General features: G+C 39.2%; 1 protein-coding gene across 1 annotated transcript in view; it reads left to right on the forward strand.

The window, feature by feature from the left end:
• The first annotated feature begins 2,605 nt into the window (after positions 1 to 2,605).
• LOC121517422 (ankyrin repeat domain-containing protein SOWAHA) overlaps positions 2,606 to 14,797 on the forward strand; it is a 38,970-nt gene continuing 26,778 nt past the window's right edge. Inside the window, exons 1-2 of the mRNA XM_041799163.1 lie at positions 2,606 to 2,902; positions 13,429 to 13,490. Coding sequence (XP_041655097.1) covers positions 2,770 to 2,902; positions 13,429 to 13,490 — 195 coding nt within the window. The 5' untranslated portion in view covers positions 2,606 to 2,769. The remainder of the gene's footprint in view (positions 2,903 to 13,428; positions 13,491 to 14,797) is intronic.

Raw genomic sequence — 14,797 nt, forward strand, 5'->3', positions numbered from 1 at the left:
CCTATTCCTAAAATATGAGACAATATGCGATTTTAGCTTTCTAGCCCCCACATAAGAACATGCATACAGTATTGCACATACATTTCTTCACAGTTTCAAAACAGTTTCCCTACTTTATTCTCTTCCAGGAGCAACACTAGGGTTGGACTAAACCATTTGGACCATTTTTAGAGGAGAAGCAGGGGCCCCCCAAAGTTTACTTTACTCTATCTGATTCTGATTTCAGTCTTTTGACCAATTCATTTAGTGGCTTTTAATTTAATAATAATAATAACTGTTAAGTAACAAATAAAAACTTACTTTTAATTCCAAGCTTCTCAAGGGCCCCACCCTACTCAGGGCCCGGGTAATCAGTACCCCCCCCCCCCCCCCCCCCCGTGCCACGCCCCTTCATTTTTATACTGTGTGGGTTTAGTGGTAAATAGGAAGAATAATGTGTTGCTGGGTTCGTATATGAGAGCCTTTGTTGACTGTGCCCTATCATGTAGCCCAGTATCTTTGCATGTCACTGCTGATTTTTGGGGGTTTTATACTTTACATTTATTCTCCACTTAAGTTCAAATTAAAATAAATATTCTAAGACAATGATGACGTTTTACCTTGCACTGTGTGGATGTGGACTGTTACCAGTTACTTCAGGGCTGCAGGCTCTGTAAACTAGAGAAAAAAAATAGACACAACATAAGTTATTGTGCAAAAAATCCTGCTCTAAAAGCATGCAATCTAGTCAACTAGACATAATGCAGAGAACATGAAACTAAAGGGCATGGTGTGTTTTATCTGTTGGATACATTAGGGGACCATTTTGCATTGTATACTTTTCATTTTGGTAGTTTAGATAGGCTACATATTTTAGTATTAACTTTTAATTTTTATTTAATTGGATAATGCATGATGTCTTGCAACTATGCTCCAAAAACACAATTGTTTTATCATCATATAGTAGGTTATATTTTAAGAGGAAACCTACATGAATCTGCAAGAACCTAGTAGTCTTTTTAAGAAGTTATATAGGATGTTCACAGTCCTTTTCTATTAAGCACAGGCTTATACAATGGCCTTGTGCATTACTTTAGGTTACATTAAGCACAATGCTGCATCACCCATCAGGCTGTCCACAATGGGGGATAAAGAGGACAGTTTTCTGGGTCTCAGACAAATGGGGGCCCATGGAGGCCAGGAAAATAGTGGTCTATTATAAAGTTAATAGTGATAACCATATTATATATTTAACCTGAATAACAACCACTCTTATCAAAGAAATAAGAATGAGTTTTATTTATTTAAGCTCTAGTACAATAAGGCCTTTTTTAAAAAAATGTATACTCCCTTTCCTAAAACAGAATAAAGTTTTTGTAATGTTTACAATGTGGATGGGCACAGTGACTTAAACATTTGGAAAATATTGGAAAGTAATGTAAGACTTCATAACAAAGCTGTGATGTAAACAAACATCAGGTTACCGTAGAATAAAGAAGGAACTTGATAAACTTGAAAGAAAAAATAATTATATAACTGCAAAACAAAGGCGAAAAATGGCAGAAATAAAATTGGTTAAAGAGTGGCAAAAAGGGTTTAGGGGGCAAAAAATAGGGGAAAAGAGACACAAATGAGACAAAGGTGACAAATGTGGGTTAAGTAAGGCAGAAGGGAGCAAACATTAGCAGGAATTAATGGTGAAAAGCTGTAAAAAAGTGGCAAAAAGTGTTAAAAGTGGAAAAAATTGGTTATAAAAGCAAAAATGGTGTGGCTAAGTAGAAAAAAAGTCACAAAAATTGGTTAAAAATGCCACAAATTGAATTAATGGGGGAATACATGTGGAAAAAAATGTGAAGAAACAGCAATGAAAAAAGGAGTTAAAAAGTGGCATGTTTGAATCTGAACATCAGAAATACCTTTAAGGGAAAAAAACATAAGTACTTGCAAAATAACTGTAAAAATGGCTTCAAGTGGCAAAAAATATGCAAATAAGTAGAGAAAAATTGTTAAGAGAAGTAAGAAAAGATTTACAGAGGCAAAAATAGGATGAAAGAGGCAAAATTGAGTTAAAAATGTGTGTTAAACAAGCAGAAAGGAGTAAACATGGACAGGATAATGGCAAAATTGGGTTATAAGTGGTAAAAAAATAGGTTAAAAGTGGCAAAAATAGGACAGAAGCTGCAAACATGGCTTAAGAAAGGCAGAGGGGAGCAAAAATGAGTGGGAAATTTGGTGAAAAGTGGTTAAAAGAGTCAAAAACTGGGTTATAAATGGAAAAAAATGGGTCAGAGTAGCTAAAGAGTCAAAATTGGACAGCTAAAGTAGTAACAATGGGTTTAAAGACAGCAAAATTGGCTAAAAGGGCCCAAAAACAGGATTAATGGGGGAATAGATGTAGCTAAACGACCAAAAACAGAGAATACTAGGGGTTAAAAAGTGGCACGAGTTAATATTTTGAACATCAGCACTCATTAATAGCTTGACACATTTTTCAGCTCAAAAATGAGGCCCAGCCAATCACCAATAAACCCCAAACAGGAAGGAGATTTAGGATCCAACCTCTTGGGCAAAGTCTGCATAGTGAGAAATAAGATGCTGAGGTGTCTTTAAAGGGTTAACAGGAGGAGGCGCAGCAGTGGTCAGTTCGTCTGCTCTGGGTGGAGTGAAGTTTAGACATGTACTATAACAAATTAGCTAAGAGGACTGCATTATGGCTGAGTGAAAAATACTCAGAGGATTAGAAAACGTCTTTAGAAAAACACTCAGGTCGGTACAAAGACGTTAGCAGAGATGAGTGACGTGACTGAAGACGCGCTGCTGGATTATTTCTACTCCACCGGAGGCAATACAGGCAGAGTGAAAAATGCAGATATACTGAAGACATTTAAGCCCTTTATTGGCCACAGTGACTTGCAGTTACGTGGTAAGTATAGAGTCGTTACATCGCGGAGTTAGCTTAAAATATATAAATGGGGAAATGTGAAGTAAGCGCGGCATCAGCTGCAGCTCGGGATGAAGTGGGATGAATATCAAGTGACCTCGTGTTTGCCTGACACTCCTCTTATTTTTGGACTGTTTGTAAAATGATTCATGTTGATCTAAAAGCTTAACATTCCCGAGCCTGTTTAAAGAAACGGCTTTAATGTCCTCTCATTGTTCCCCTGTTGTGAAGCAGACATCTGGTTTGCATTAAAAGCCCCTCTCTACAGATCTGCAGTTCCAGCAGGAATTGTGTCATTTCCTCCTCCAGGCTTTAGCTGCCTGGTAACTGAGCAGAGGACGTGAACACATCACCAAAGTCTGTCAGCATGCAGTGTCACATGAAGGGCCAGAGGTTTCCCTCTAGGAATAAGAGGAATACTACAAATAAATTCCTGTGTAACCTCAACACAACAATAATACCGTTATCTGTTTTTTTTGGCCGTAGTTTTACTTGTTTGGCGTCCAAATTAGCTAAATTCATCATTTGTGTGAATTTGACAATAAACTTGGTACCAGTAGAAAGCAAGCTATGTTAGCATGAATGATTTTTAGCCATTTTCTCCATGAACTAGGCCAGTATATAGCCAGATGTAATATTTGCTAGAAAGTGGTTTAATGCTAACTGCTATAGCCTTTATTAAACGTTAGATAAAAGTTGACTGGTAATGGCGGCCATTTTTCCTCTGACGTCACGCTCAGAGAGGGAAACTAAAATGTGTGACAGGTTGTTTTATCTGAATGATAATGATAACTAATAATGATCAAATTGTGTTTAGTTCAGAAGGGGTCACACTGGCAATAATGTGGCAGAAAGGGCTCTGCTCAAAAGATGGTCCCTTTGGCTGCATCTTGTCAAGGCACATTTTTACATATTATGTAAAATCAGTGGCGTGCACAGACTTTTTCAAGGGCAGGGGCGAAAAGATAACAAAGGGCACATACAGCACGTTCTCGCCATTTAAGAGGGCACTAAGTTTCGCGTGGTTTCGAGGGCACTTTAGACATGTTTATGTAATACAAATGGCACATTATATCGCCTTAAAACAGACTAACTAGACGGACTACTCAAGTTAGTTTGTAGTTAGGATCAGCATCCACAAGAACCGTGTAGATTCAATGTTGGACTGTGAAGAACACACAGAAATAAATAAATCCCTAAGGGGTCTGGGGGTCTTTCCCCAGAACATTTTTTAATTAAGTAGATGCCATTTTCTGTATTCTAGTGCGTTTTAATACCATATTAGCACCAGATAATCCAACCTGGTTCTGTGAGATATAGTTCTGGCTCAATATAGATCAAAAAAGGGCCCAACATAAAAGTCATTGCAACAGTAATGTTTCATAGTATTTCTTGGTCCTGATGGTCTTCTGGAGTTTAGTGTGTTTTGCCAATGAGGACGGTACTTAAACACGCCTTTTTGCCACCCAAGTGGGCAGTTTAGTGTGTTTTGCCAACCAGTGTTTTGGCTCCCAAGAGGGCACTTTAGCATGTGTTTTGGCTCTTGGGGGCACTTTAGCATGTGTTTTGGCTCTTGAGGGCACTTCAGAGTGCGTTTTCCTCCCAAGAGGGCACTTTAACATACGTTTTGTTCCCAAGAGGACACTTTAACATACATTTTGGTGCCCAAGAGGGCACTTCAACATACATTTTGCTCCCAAGAGGACACTTTAGCACGTATTTTGGCACCCAAGAGGGCACTTTAGCATGTGTTTTGGCTCCCAAGAGGGCACTTTAGAGTGCGTTTTCCTCCCAAGAGGGCACTTTAACCCGCATTTTGGTTCCCAAGAGGGCCAGTGAAGTCCTCCACCTCCTCCACCCCAGATACCCCAGGCATCCCAGATAGCTGTGATCAGCCATATACTAGGTTTTTACCTAATCTTGTTACTAAAAGATTAGTGGCCCTGATTATCTTTAAATTAGGATATTTGTAGTGAAACATGCTGATTTTATAACACAAAACAAATTTAAAAAGTACCAAACATTTTTATTTCCTCATGCCCTCAGAACAAAAACTGTCTAGGTGTGCTGGGGGATTTCAAAATAAAAGCATAGCTTAAAGGTGACTGTGTAGATTAAAGTTTGGATTGCTAATTGGACAACTGAATGGTTACACCCCTAACCAGGAGGTCTGCAGGCCTGATTAAATTGTCATATTGATTGCCTTAATGCTAGGTAAATCTGTTAAGCTTTGGAAAAAAATCACACTTTTGTAAAGTGCCGGGATCGTATTCAGTGTATTTGGACCAAAGTTATTACAGTCAACTAAAACTAACTAAATAACCAAATCTAAAATGTAAAATCATTTTAGTTCACTAAAACTCAATAAAAACTAAGGTTTAAAAACTCAAACAAAAACTAACTAAAACTAAATTCTGTGTTTAGGGAACTAACCCTGACAGGTTTCTGATATTGCCAAAAAATTAAAACTAACACTAAAACTAATAAAAACTGAACTTAAATAAAGCATTTTTGCAAAATCAAAAGGAAACTAAACCAGCGACCCAGCAGGAAAAACTATTTAAAACTAAAATGGTAAACACAAAATCAAAACAAAAACTAGTGAAAAACCCAAAGCTATTTTAACCTTGTAGACATTCTCTGATGATAATTGTAGAGTACAGCTCCACTTTGAGCTTTAAAGTGCTAACTTTCCTACGTTCCCAGTCATTCCTAAGGCTGTCCTTCACTTCCTGACCCCCAGTGGACATTCAGGATTACAAACAACCATTTTGAACATTTCTGCTATTTACTGCATTTTAATTTGAAAGTAAACATGGATACTTCCTGTCTGGCGGAATGTTGGGCACACTCTTTTTTTTTTTTTTTTTGAATGTTGGGGGAATTCCGTGTACTTTGATCTCACTGTAACTGGTCACATGACATCAAAGAACATTCCCAGAAGCCCTTAAATAGGCTGCAAAACACCAGTTCTCATTAGTTCTGTTAGTGACGCCAGTCTGACAGCACGTGTTTATCCTGCTATCACAGCGCGATATTCAATCTGACAGCACGTTTTTATCCTGCTATCACAGCAAGATATTTAATCCTTTCAAAGGTTTTTGGATTGAACCAAAAATGAACAGAAGTGTGCCAAAAACTGAAAGTTTGGACGGGTGGAGCGTGGTGAAAAACACCAAAAAATCTTTTGCAGGAGAAAAGATGCCTGAAACCATGGTGTCTCAGACATCTGCTGAAACCCATGAGGAATCATGGTCAAATGACGAACAGGAGTCATTTGTTCTAAACGTTAAAAACCCAGAGCCCAAGCAAAAGAAGAAGAAGAAGAAAAAGAAGAAGAACAATTATGGGGAGGAGGAAGACGACCCCTTGAATCAGGTCCAATGCAGCTTTGGGTTTCCTGCGGGTCTGGAAACAGAAGTCGACTGTGAGGACCCCCAAGATCCAGGATTCAGGTATTCACAAAGACGTAAAGTAATCCTGCAGCTCGGTGAGTCTGTCCCGGCTCAGCAGAATACCAGAGAAGAGCCCGGAGACAAACCAACTAAAGAGACTCCTGAGGAGACTCAGTCTGCTGCTGCAGAAGACAGGTTTCAGGAGACCAAAAAGGCCCCAGTTCAACTCCCTGAGCGTGAGAAGCGGTCAGAGGGTCAGACAGCCAAAGTCTCCTCAGACACGCTTCTGCTCCATGCTGAGGTCCCAACTAAAAAGGCCAAAGCATGGGCAGAAGTGGTGAAAATGGGGACGGAGGAGCGTAAGCAGCAGCCAGAGGGGCAGGCAGCCAAAGTCTCCTCAGACACGCTTCTGCTCCATGCTGAGGTCCCGACCAAAAAGGCCACAGCACGGGCAGAGGTGGTGGAAGTGGGGACGGAGGAACGTAAGCAGCGGCCAAAGGATCAGGCAGCCAAAGTCTCCTCAGACACACTTCTGCTCCATGCTGAGGTCCCAAAAACACAGGCCACAGCACGGGCAGAGGTGGTGGAAATGGGGACGGAGGACTGCCTTGCCGAGCTTAGAGAGGAGAAACTTAGACTGAAGGGTGCACTGTCCCGGGCTAACATGGCCCTGCAGAGCCAACGCCAGAGGTGGGAGCGTAATGAGACAAGGCTGGTGGGAAAAATAGAAGTACTGCAAGCTGAAAACCACGTGGCAAACGTTGAGCTCGAAGACCTGAAGAGACAGTTGGCACAGAAAAAGTCCTGTCTTCTGGCTGGGCCACAAAATTTGGAGAATGAAAAGTTGGGCAACGAGAACTGCGCTCTGAAGAAGGAGCTAAAGCAGGCCCATGAAGTCCTGGAGAAAATGAGGACAGAATTAGAGGAGGAGAGGTCCCATCAGATGGAGAACTCTGCTGAAATCTCCAAACTGAAGCTGGAACTCAGCCAGGTCAAAGAAGACCTGGCAAAAAAAGAAAAACTGCATCTCCAGGCAGAGATCAATACGGCTGCTCCAAAAGAACACCTGAAGAAGGAGCTAAAGCAGGCCCATGAAGACCTGGAGAAAATGAGGACAGAATTAGAGGAGGAGAGGTCCCGTCAGATGGAGAAATCTGCTGAAATCTCCAAACTGAAGCTGGAGCTCAGCCAGGCCAAAAAAGACCTGGCACAAAAAGAAAAATTGCATCTCCAGGCAGGGATCAACACGGCTGCTCCAAAAGAACACCTGAGGGAAGAGGAGGTCTCCAGGATTAAGGCCTCCATGGAGCAGGCCAAAGCTGACCAGAAGACGCAACGTAAGGCGTGGAAGGAGGAAAGATCCAGCCTCATCTCAAGCCACCAGGAAGCTGTCTGCAGGTTAGAGAGGGAACTCAAAGATGTCCAAAATGAGTTCAAAAACAGTAAGAGCTCATGGGAGAAAGAACGCTTTGAGTTCCTTGTCTCTCAGATGGACGAAAAGGCCAAAGCCAAAGCAGCAATGGACCAGGTTCAAGACAGTTTAGAGATCCTTAGAAGCCAATATGACGAGGAGCGATCCCGTCTCCTGGCAGAACACGAGGAGGACTCTTTAAGGATGAAGGCTGCTCTGCGTAAGGCCACGGAGGATCAGGCAAGACTGGGACAACAATGGGAGGAAGGAATGTCAAGGCTCCTGGGCGAACACAGCAAAACAACGACAAAGTTGGAGGAGGATCTGGCAAAAGCCACGAAGGATCTGGCCAACCAGAAATCCAAGTGGGAAGAGGAAAGATCAGAACTCCTCAGAGAATGTGTCAGCCTGAAAGACACTCTGCAGCAGATGGAGACAGAGAAGCTGGACTGGCTGGGAGAAAAGGCCTCTCTTCAGGAGTCTGTGACCGTCCTCACACAGACTCTGGAGGAGAAGGAAGATGAGAGGGCCAGAGCATCAGAAAGGCTGCTGCAGAGGATGGAAAGACTGGAGCTCCAGCTGGAGGAGGAGAACAAGAAGAAGGAGAAGAAGAGGGGGGGGTTTCTGAGTTGTTTTAGGAGACGTTCAGAAGCCTCAACCTCTGACTCCTGAGCCCAAACCCTCCTTCCTGTCACCTGTTAACTGTCTGTCATGAATTTGGAACATAAGAAGGGCTGCATGGTGGGATGGTGGTGAACGCCTCATAGAAGGAAGGTTTCTGGTTCAGCTCCCTGTTGGCCAGGAGCCTTTCTCTGTGGAGGTTTCCATTATCTACCGTGCATGTGTGGGTTCTCTCATTGTGCTCTGGCTTCCTCTTAAAGACCAAAAACATGACAGCAGCTTGACAGGTGACCTAATATAATATTAAAATAAAAAAATAAAATAAAATAAAATAAAAAAAACAAATAAAACAAGCTTCAAGAGCATGATTCTTTAAACATCACAGTGAGAAAAAAACGCTTATACATTAAATGAAGTTATTGATGCAATGTAAACTCATTTTATTGATTTATTTTCACTTGATAGATTTATCGTAGAAATGCAGACAGATGTCTGTGCCGTGAGTTAAGTTGCTCAATAAAGACTCCTCTAAACATAAATCTGAGTTTAAATTTGCATACAAATATTGAGAAGGGTGTGCTGTTTACAGAAATATTGGGATAAAGATGTCAGACATGCTTTATTACGAATAGTCCATTTTAAAATGTAGAACTGTGCAGAACTTTTGGGCATGTTTGTGTCAAAAACTGAGGCTGAAGTAAGGCATAGATGTGGCAGGTAAACCCACCTGAGTGCACAATCAGGCAAGGCCAGCACATCAGGAGGGATAAAGGGGAGATCTCTCTGGGGCCCTGCTAAACAGGGGTCCATGGAGGTCAGAAAAATCATAAATTAAGCTGTGATAACTTTTCAAACTCCAGCTAATGCTAATCTTACAAATGACCTCAAACTTAGTAAGTGATGGTTTTTGCCTATTCTAATCAGCAAAGCAGTAAGGCATTAACCTGGTTATTGTTAGGATGGAGTTGGATAACAATGTGATTTCTAACTTCACTCTCCTTCCAAGCATGTGCTCTCACCTTCTTGTTCCCAAAATGCAATGCAAAAATACAAGAAATTACTGTTTCCTTTCCTTGAAGCAGTAATACAGTAAAATAATGTTATAAACTGTTATTATACAGGGTTGTCCTGTATTTAAACATAACGGGATCTTACCATTGAAATTTCCTCGTAAATTTACAGCAATTCGTTAGAGTGTATGGTTGTTAGCTAGCATTAGATGACAAGAGCTGTTAGCCTTTCAGGTAAAACCACCAATGCGATATGAACAGATTCCTAGTAAGAATGCATGCTATTAGTATTACGATTACATATGATCAATAATTATAAAATCATTTTAGCCTATACCAAAACTGACGTTCAAATTTACTTCAGACCTTAAACTTCGACTTTACAAACATACAATTTAAAGTTTGAGCATGGAAAAATTAAGAAGTTTCAGTCCTTGAAACACACTTTAAGTGATAAGGAATAAAGAAAGGTTTAAGTTGAAGTAGGTCTGTTGGTCCAGCCTTAAACACACCAAACTTATTTGTTTATATGGCCAATATTAACAGCTGATATAGGCAGATTTTTATAGCCAAAATATAGCCTAGTAAATATTGGCAGAAACTCTGATATCTGCTGATATGATAATTCACCTCATTTTTAAGTGAAAACCTGCTGATACTGTTTACATACTGATGATATCCTGCATCCCTCATAGGCTATGTCTAACACTTTTATATGATAATGTTAGTATGAAGCTATGTTTTTAGAAGTAACCTAATCCATACGTTGGCTTTTACTTGAAAGTAGGTAATAGCTGCCAGCATTTTAGAGCCCATTTAAAGTCATAGATTTACAAGAAAAAAAATCATAAGTCACATGTTTAAAAAGTTACAAATTTACAAGATTATACAGTCAAAAATTCATAATCAACCTGTACTTTTTACTCGGACTGGGCAAGAAGGAAGTAATGGCGATTTTATCTGAGAATCATAGCATTATCTTCATCATCTAAGTTTACAAACTTGTCATGTCATTAACTTATGGCTTTATAAACGATTAATTTTCGAATTTATGAAGTTGAAATTTATGGCTGGTGCAGATGGCCTTATGGTTAGGTCACGCCCAATTTACTCAGGCGGCTTTCCAGCTCTATCCACTATCCTACCTCTTTGTAACAAAGACAAATAGGCACCAAAATAAATATAAAAAGAAAAAAAAAAACTTTTTCAATTTTAAAATCTTGTTTTTTTTCTCATACATTTATGACTTTTTAAAGTAAAAAAATTCTGAGTTAGGTTTCTGAAAAATTCACAACTTTATAATGTAAAAAAAAAAACACTTTTTTGTACTACTTTTCAGCAGTTTCAATCACAAATTAACATATCCTCTTTATTTTATGCCCTTATCCTAATGTGTTTTTAAATATGTCTGGATAACTTGAAAGTTCAGCGTTACCCTGAGTTTTCACTTTAGCTACATGAGATTGCTGTCTCTTTTTAACAATTCAAAAACTGAAATACAGAAATAGGAGGTAGTCAAACACAATTTACCTTCCCATCATGAAGGAAACAGCTGCTGTGTTTTTGTAAGTTAGCATTGGACATAAGGAACAGTTAGCTTCTTGGCTAAAACCACTTTTGGATACATGTTTCAACAGGAAAAGTACATAAACTTTTGAATAATAATGTTTACTTTTATCCAGCAAAGTTAATCAGATAAGGGCTTATAGTTTCTGAAAAACTGACAAGTGTGAAATCATAATTATATACTAGATTCTCTTTATGCTTACTCGACATTTTTTATACACAGTGGTGGGAAAAGTGGTATCAGGAGATCAGAAGACAATTGTATTGTTTTATATTTTAATACACTAATGTACTAGTATCTTGTTATACCCACAAAAATTCTGTTTTGATTTGTAAAATAAAATATATATAAAAAAAAGAAATTAATCTGAAAGGGGAAGCCTTTCCCAGCTCAAACATATGACTTGATTGATAAATTACTTGAAGATTTCTTTAAGTTATCAGCTGAAAGATGGTTTGATTGTCACTGTTAATCATAGTAGTGCTCCGCTCAGTTAAGTCATGCTGTATTCCTGTAAACATGTCTCACTGTCTCGCTCTCTGCTGTTCCTCTCCACCCACTTACTCCCCAGCTGCTTATGCAATCCTGCTGTGAATCATCGCTTACATTGAAAATTCCTCTCATATTTGGCCTACAGAGATGAACTGCGATGGTAACAGGTTCTCAAATATTATAAAATGCTGCTTATTTGGTTTTAAATATCACAGTCATGGTAATACCTTAGTGATTACTTTGAAAGAAATCAGATTGGAGTCTGAATGAAGATGACAGACATTCTCTGCTTTCTGTTATATTATTGATAAACTATAACTATTTTCCTTCCAGTTAAAGATTAATCAGCAACCTAGTCATTTGCAAAAAAAATAGTGTGATAATACAGTCTTGGCTTTAGCAGATGCATTGTGCTGCTTTTCTAAATGTTATACTTAAAGCCAGAACAGATTGTAGTCTTCTGTAAAAGTAGCTTTAGGGATGGACAGGATTTGTTACAGCTTTAACTAAAATAGATATATGTTCTTTGGAAAGTTTAATAAAATAAATAACATATCCACAGCTAAATTGTGAAATATATTCAGCCCAAAATAGTCATGTATTTATCCATTTAAAAAAAGTGCCTTTACCTCTGGCACTGTCTCTTGTACAAACATATTCTAACCTCCCTAATGATTATCTAAAATGACCTTGTATGGCAGTTGCCAGCATGTACGCTCCAGATGCTATGTCAGCACTGCAGTTGTTGACAGAGGTTTAGAGAGCCGTGTCGATACTCTGCCATCTGACGTGGCCGTCCAATTAGAAAAGTGCTTCCCACACATTTAAAGTCTGTCTGAACATGTGGTTGCAGATTTTAAAGTGGTAATTGTGATGATAGTATTTTAATCATAATTAAACACACATGCATGACTGGATGTAGACCTTTAAAGCTTTTTTCATCAGATCTGAAAACTGGGGCACAGTGGGGAATGTAGCTGCATTTGGAGGGAGGGAGGAGGGTGTTCCTGAACATGTGTGCACATTACTTGTTTGTGCAGACCTCTAGCTAATAAATAACCATCTTGTATGCGACTCACTGCTGTTGTGCAAAGGAATTCTGTTGTTAGGACAGATGTAAGTGTCTGCTTCCTTTGGGTTTCCTGTTGTTGTGAATGTGAGCCCTGCAACTATCTCACTACAAACGTTCTTTCCGTCAACACCAGGAAAAAGGAAACGCTTCAATTGTCCTGAGCTGCATGCCAATGAACATCTAAATGCATGAATGGAATACCTACGCCTGGAAAAAATTCTTGCATGACTGTTTGATAACCAGAGTTAATCACAGTCTGCACATGTCTTAACATCTGCTTATCATGTAAACAAAGATAGATAGCTTTATCTGATGAGCTCCAGCGGCTTGTCAGCTGCGGTTTGTTTGGTTCCCACAGCAAAGATTTACTGAAGGTCCTTAGCGACTCAGGTTTTCGCCTTTGGGGATTCTCTGTGATCTGTTTACATCTATGCTGCAGGGGAACCCCTTTCCTTTCTTTAAGCTTGTTTTTTTCCATCTCCTTTTTATTGAAGAAGCTACGCTCCTTTTTTGCAGTGTGATCTAGCTCAGTCACACTGAAGTGTAATCGATTTAACAGTCTTTCTTTTACTAGAGATGAATCAAACAGCTTTCTATGCTGATTTAAGCTCACAAACCACACATTTATTGTCGCCTATTTGCTTTTACATTCTCAGGCATTTTACATCAAGCTGAATTCTTACAAGTTTGCCTCAGAAATAAAGAAAGTACTTCCAATTCATATAACAGTTGTATTTTACCATGCAGATAAACTATCTACATCCACAGACCTTGTATCAGGCATCTTAGCAGGAAGTCATTAATCAAACCCACCAACTTTGAGAAGAGGGAGCCAAATGTCATACGATACCATCTTTTTCCTGCTTTCAATACACATTCCTGCAGTCCTCTATTAGAGGCTATATTTAGGTTTTCACATCAGTTTCTTTCCCCCTTGCAGCTAAATACAGAGAGGAATTCAAGCTCATCATCGACCGAATTGCTGTGGTGAAGTCAGAGAATGTAAGTGAACCTTTAAATGTTTTTACCTTTTGTGGAAGGAACTCTTCTCCCATTTACTCTGTGCTCATATTTCTGCACTGAGACATAAACAGACTAATGTATCACTGTTACAAAAATGTTCTGGTTTAACTGTCATGACTGAAAAAGCAGCTGTCCCAATGTTTACCCTGATATCTGCAGGTTTTCCCCCCTAAGATGCTGTGACTAAACTATTTCTATAAAGTAACACAGGCTGGATAAATGTCACCACAGCATTCAGCTGCTTCAATCTAAACTTCTGATGCACACAGTACACTTGATTTATTTTTTAGATTTAAATTGTTTAAACTGTTTTGAGTAGGAAAAAAAGGTGAATGAATAGATTTACATTTCAGGAACTATTTCTACTTGCTTGATATAAGAAAGATACACAGCACTTTGGACCAGTTTGCAAAGTTACTGAGTGGATATTTTTGTTAAAAAATAATATTAAAATTCAGTTACTCATTAGATCATACTCTAGAGGTTTTAAAAGTGTGATGGGTATTTGTAATTCCTCCTTTAACATTTGGAAACCTTATGAAAATATTTTTTAACAGGTTAATTCAAGTTAATCAGGTTAATTTAAGCAGGAAATCAAATGGTGAACATCTTGTATGATTTAAAATCGGGTAGGAGAGACTTCTTTGTACATCCTGACAAGACACACATGTCCACAAATGTTCAGACTCCTAGGTCAAACCTGCTGCAGGGGCTAACTTCGAAATCTTGTAGGGGGCGCCACTGAGTCAATAAGCCACTCCCACCCACATAAACTGTATCAATCAGCTCAGCATGCAGATGAGAATTTTTTTCTGCCAAGTTTCATCGCTCTAAAAGGGTTTGAATATTCTACTTCCTGTTTCATGGCAAACAAAAAAATCACCATGGCCACGCCTTTTGACATAGACCTTTGACTATCATATATGTGTAAGATCAACATGTTAGAAGCTGCCTGGGCAAATTTCAGCATGATTTCACCAACCATGTGGGAATCGTAATGTGTAATTCAGTAGCAGTGACTTCCTGTTGCACGAGGGTGCCCCTGCGCAATTCAGCAAAATTTCATATATGAATGTGTTCTAGCCTTGGCTGTTACTAAGCCCATGAAATTTGTCTTAAATACAGTGATGTACACCAGAATATGACTAATTCAAAAACAGCAACTTTTGACTTTGTTCCCCCGCCAAGGCTACACCGTCTGACAAAAAGTCTCAGATTTTTGCACATAGTTGAATCCACTTCTTTAGGCCCTCCTGACACAAATTTGACGTGGATATCTTGGATTT

Source organism: Cheilinus undulatus, linkage group 11 (assembly GCF_018320785.1).
Source record: "Cheilinus undulatus linkage group 11, ASM1832078v1, whole genome shotgun sequence".
In the NCBI taxonomy this organism is placed as follows: Eukaryota; Metazoa; Chordata; class Actinopteri; order Labriformes; family Labridae; genus Cheilinus; species Cheilinus undulatus.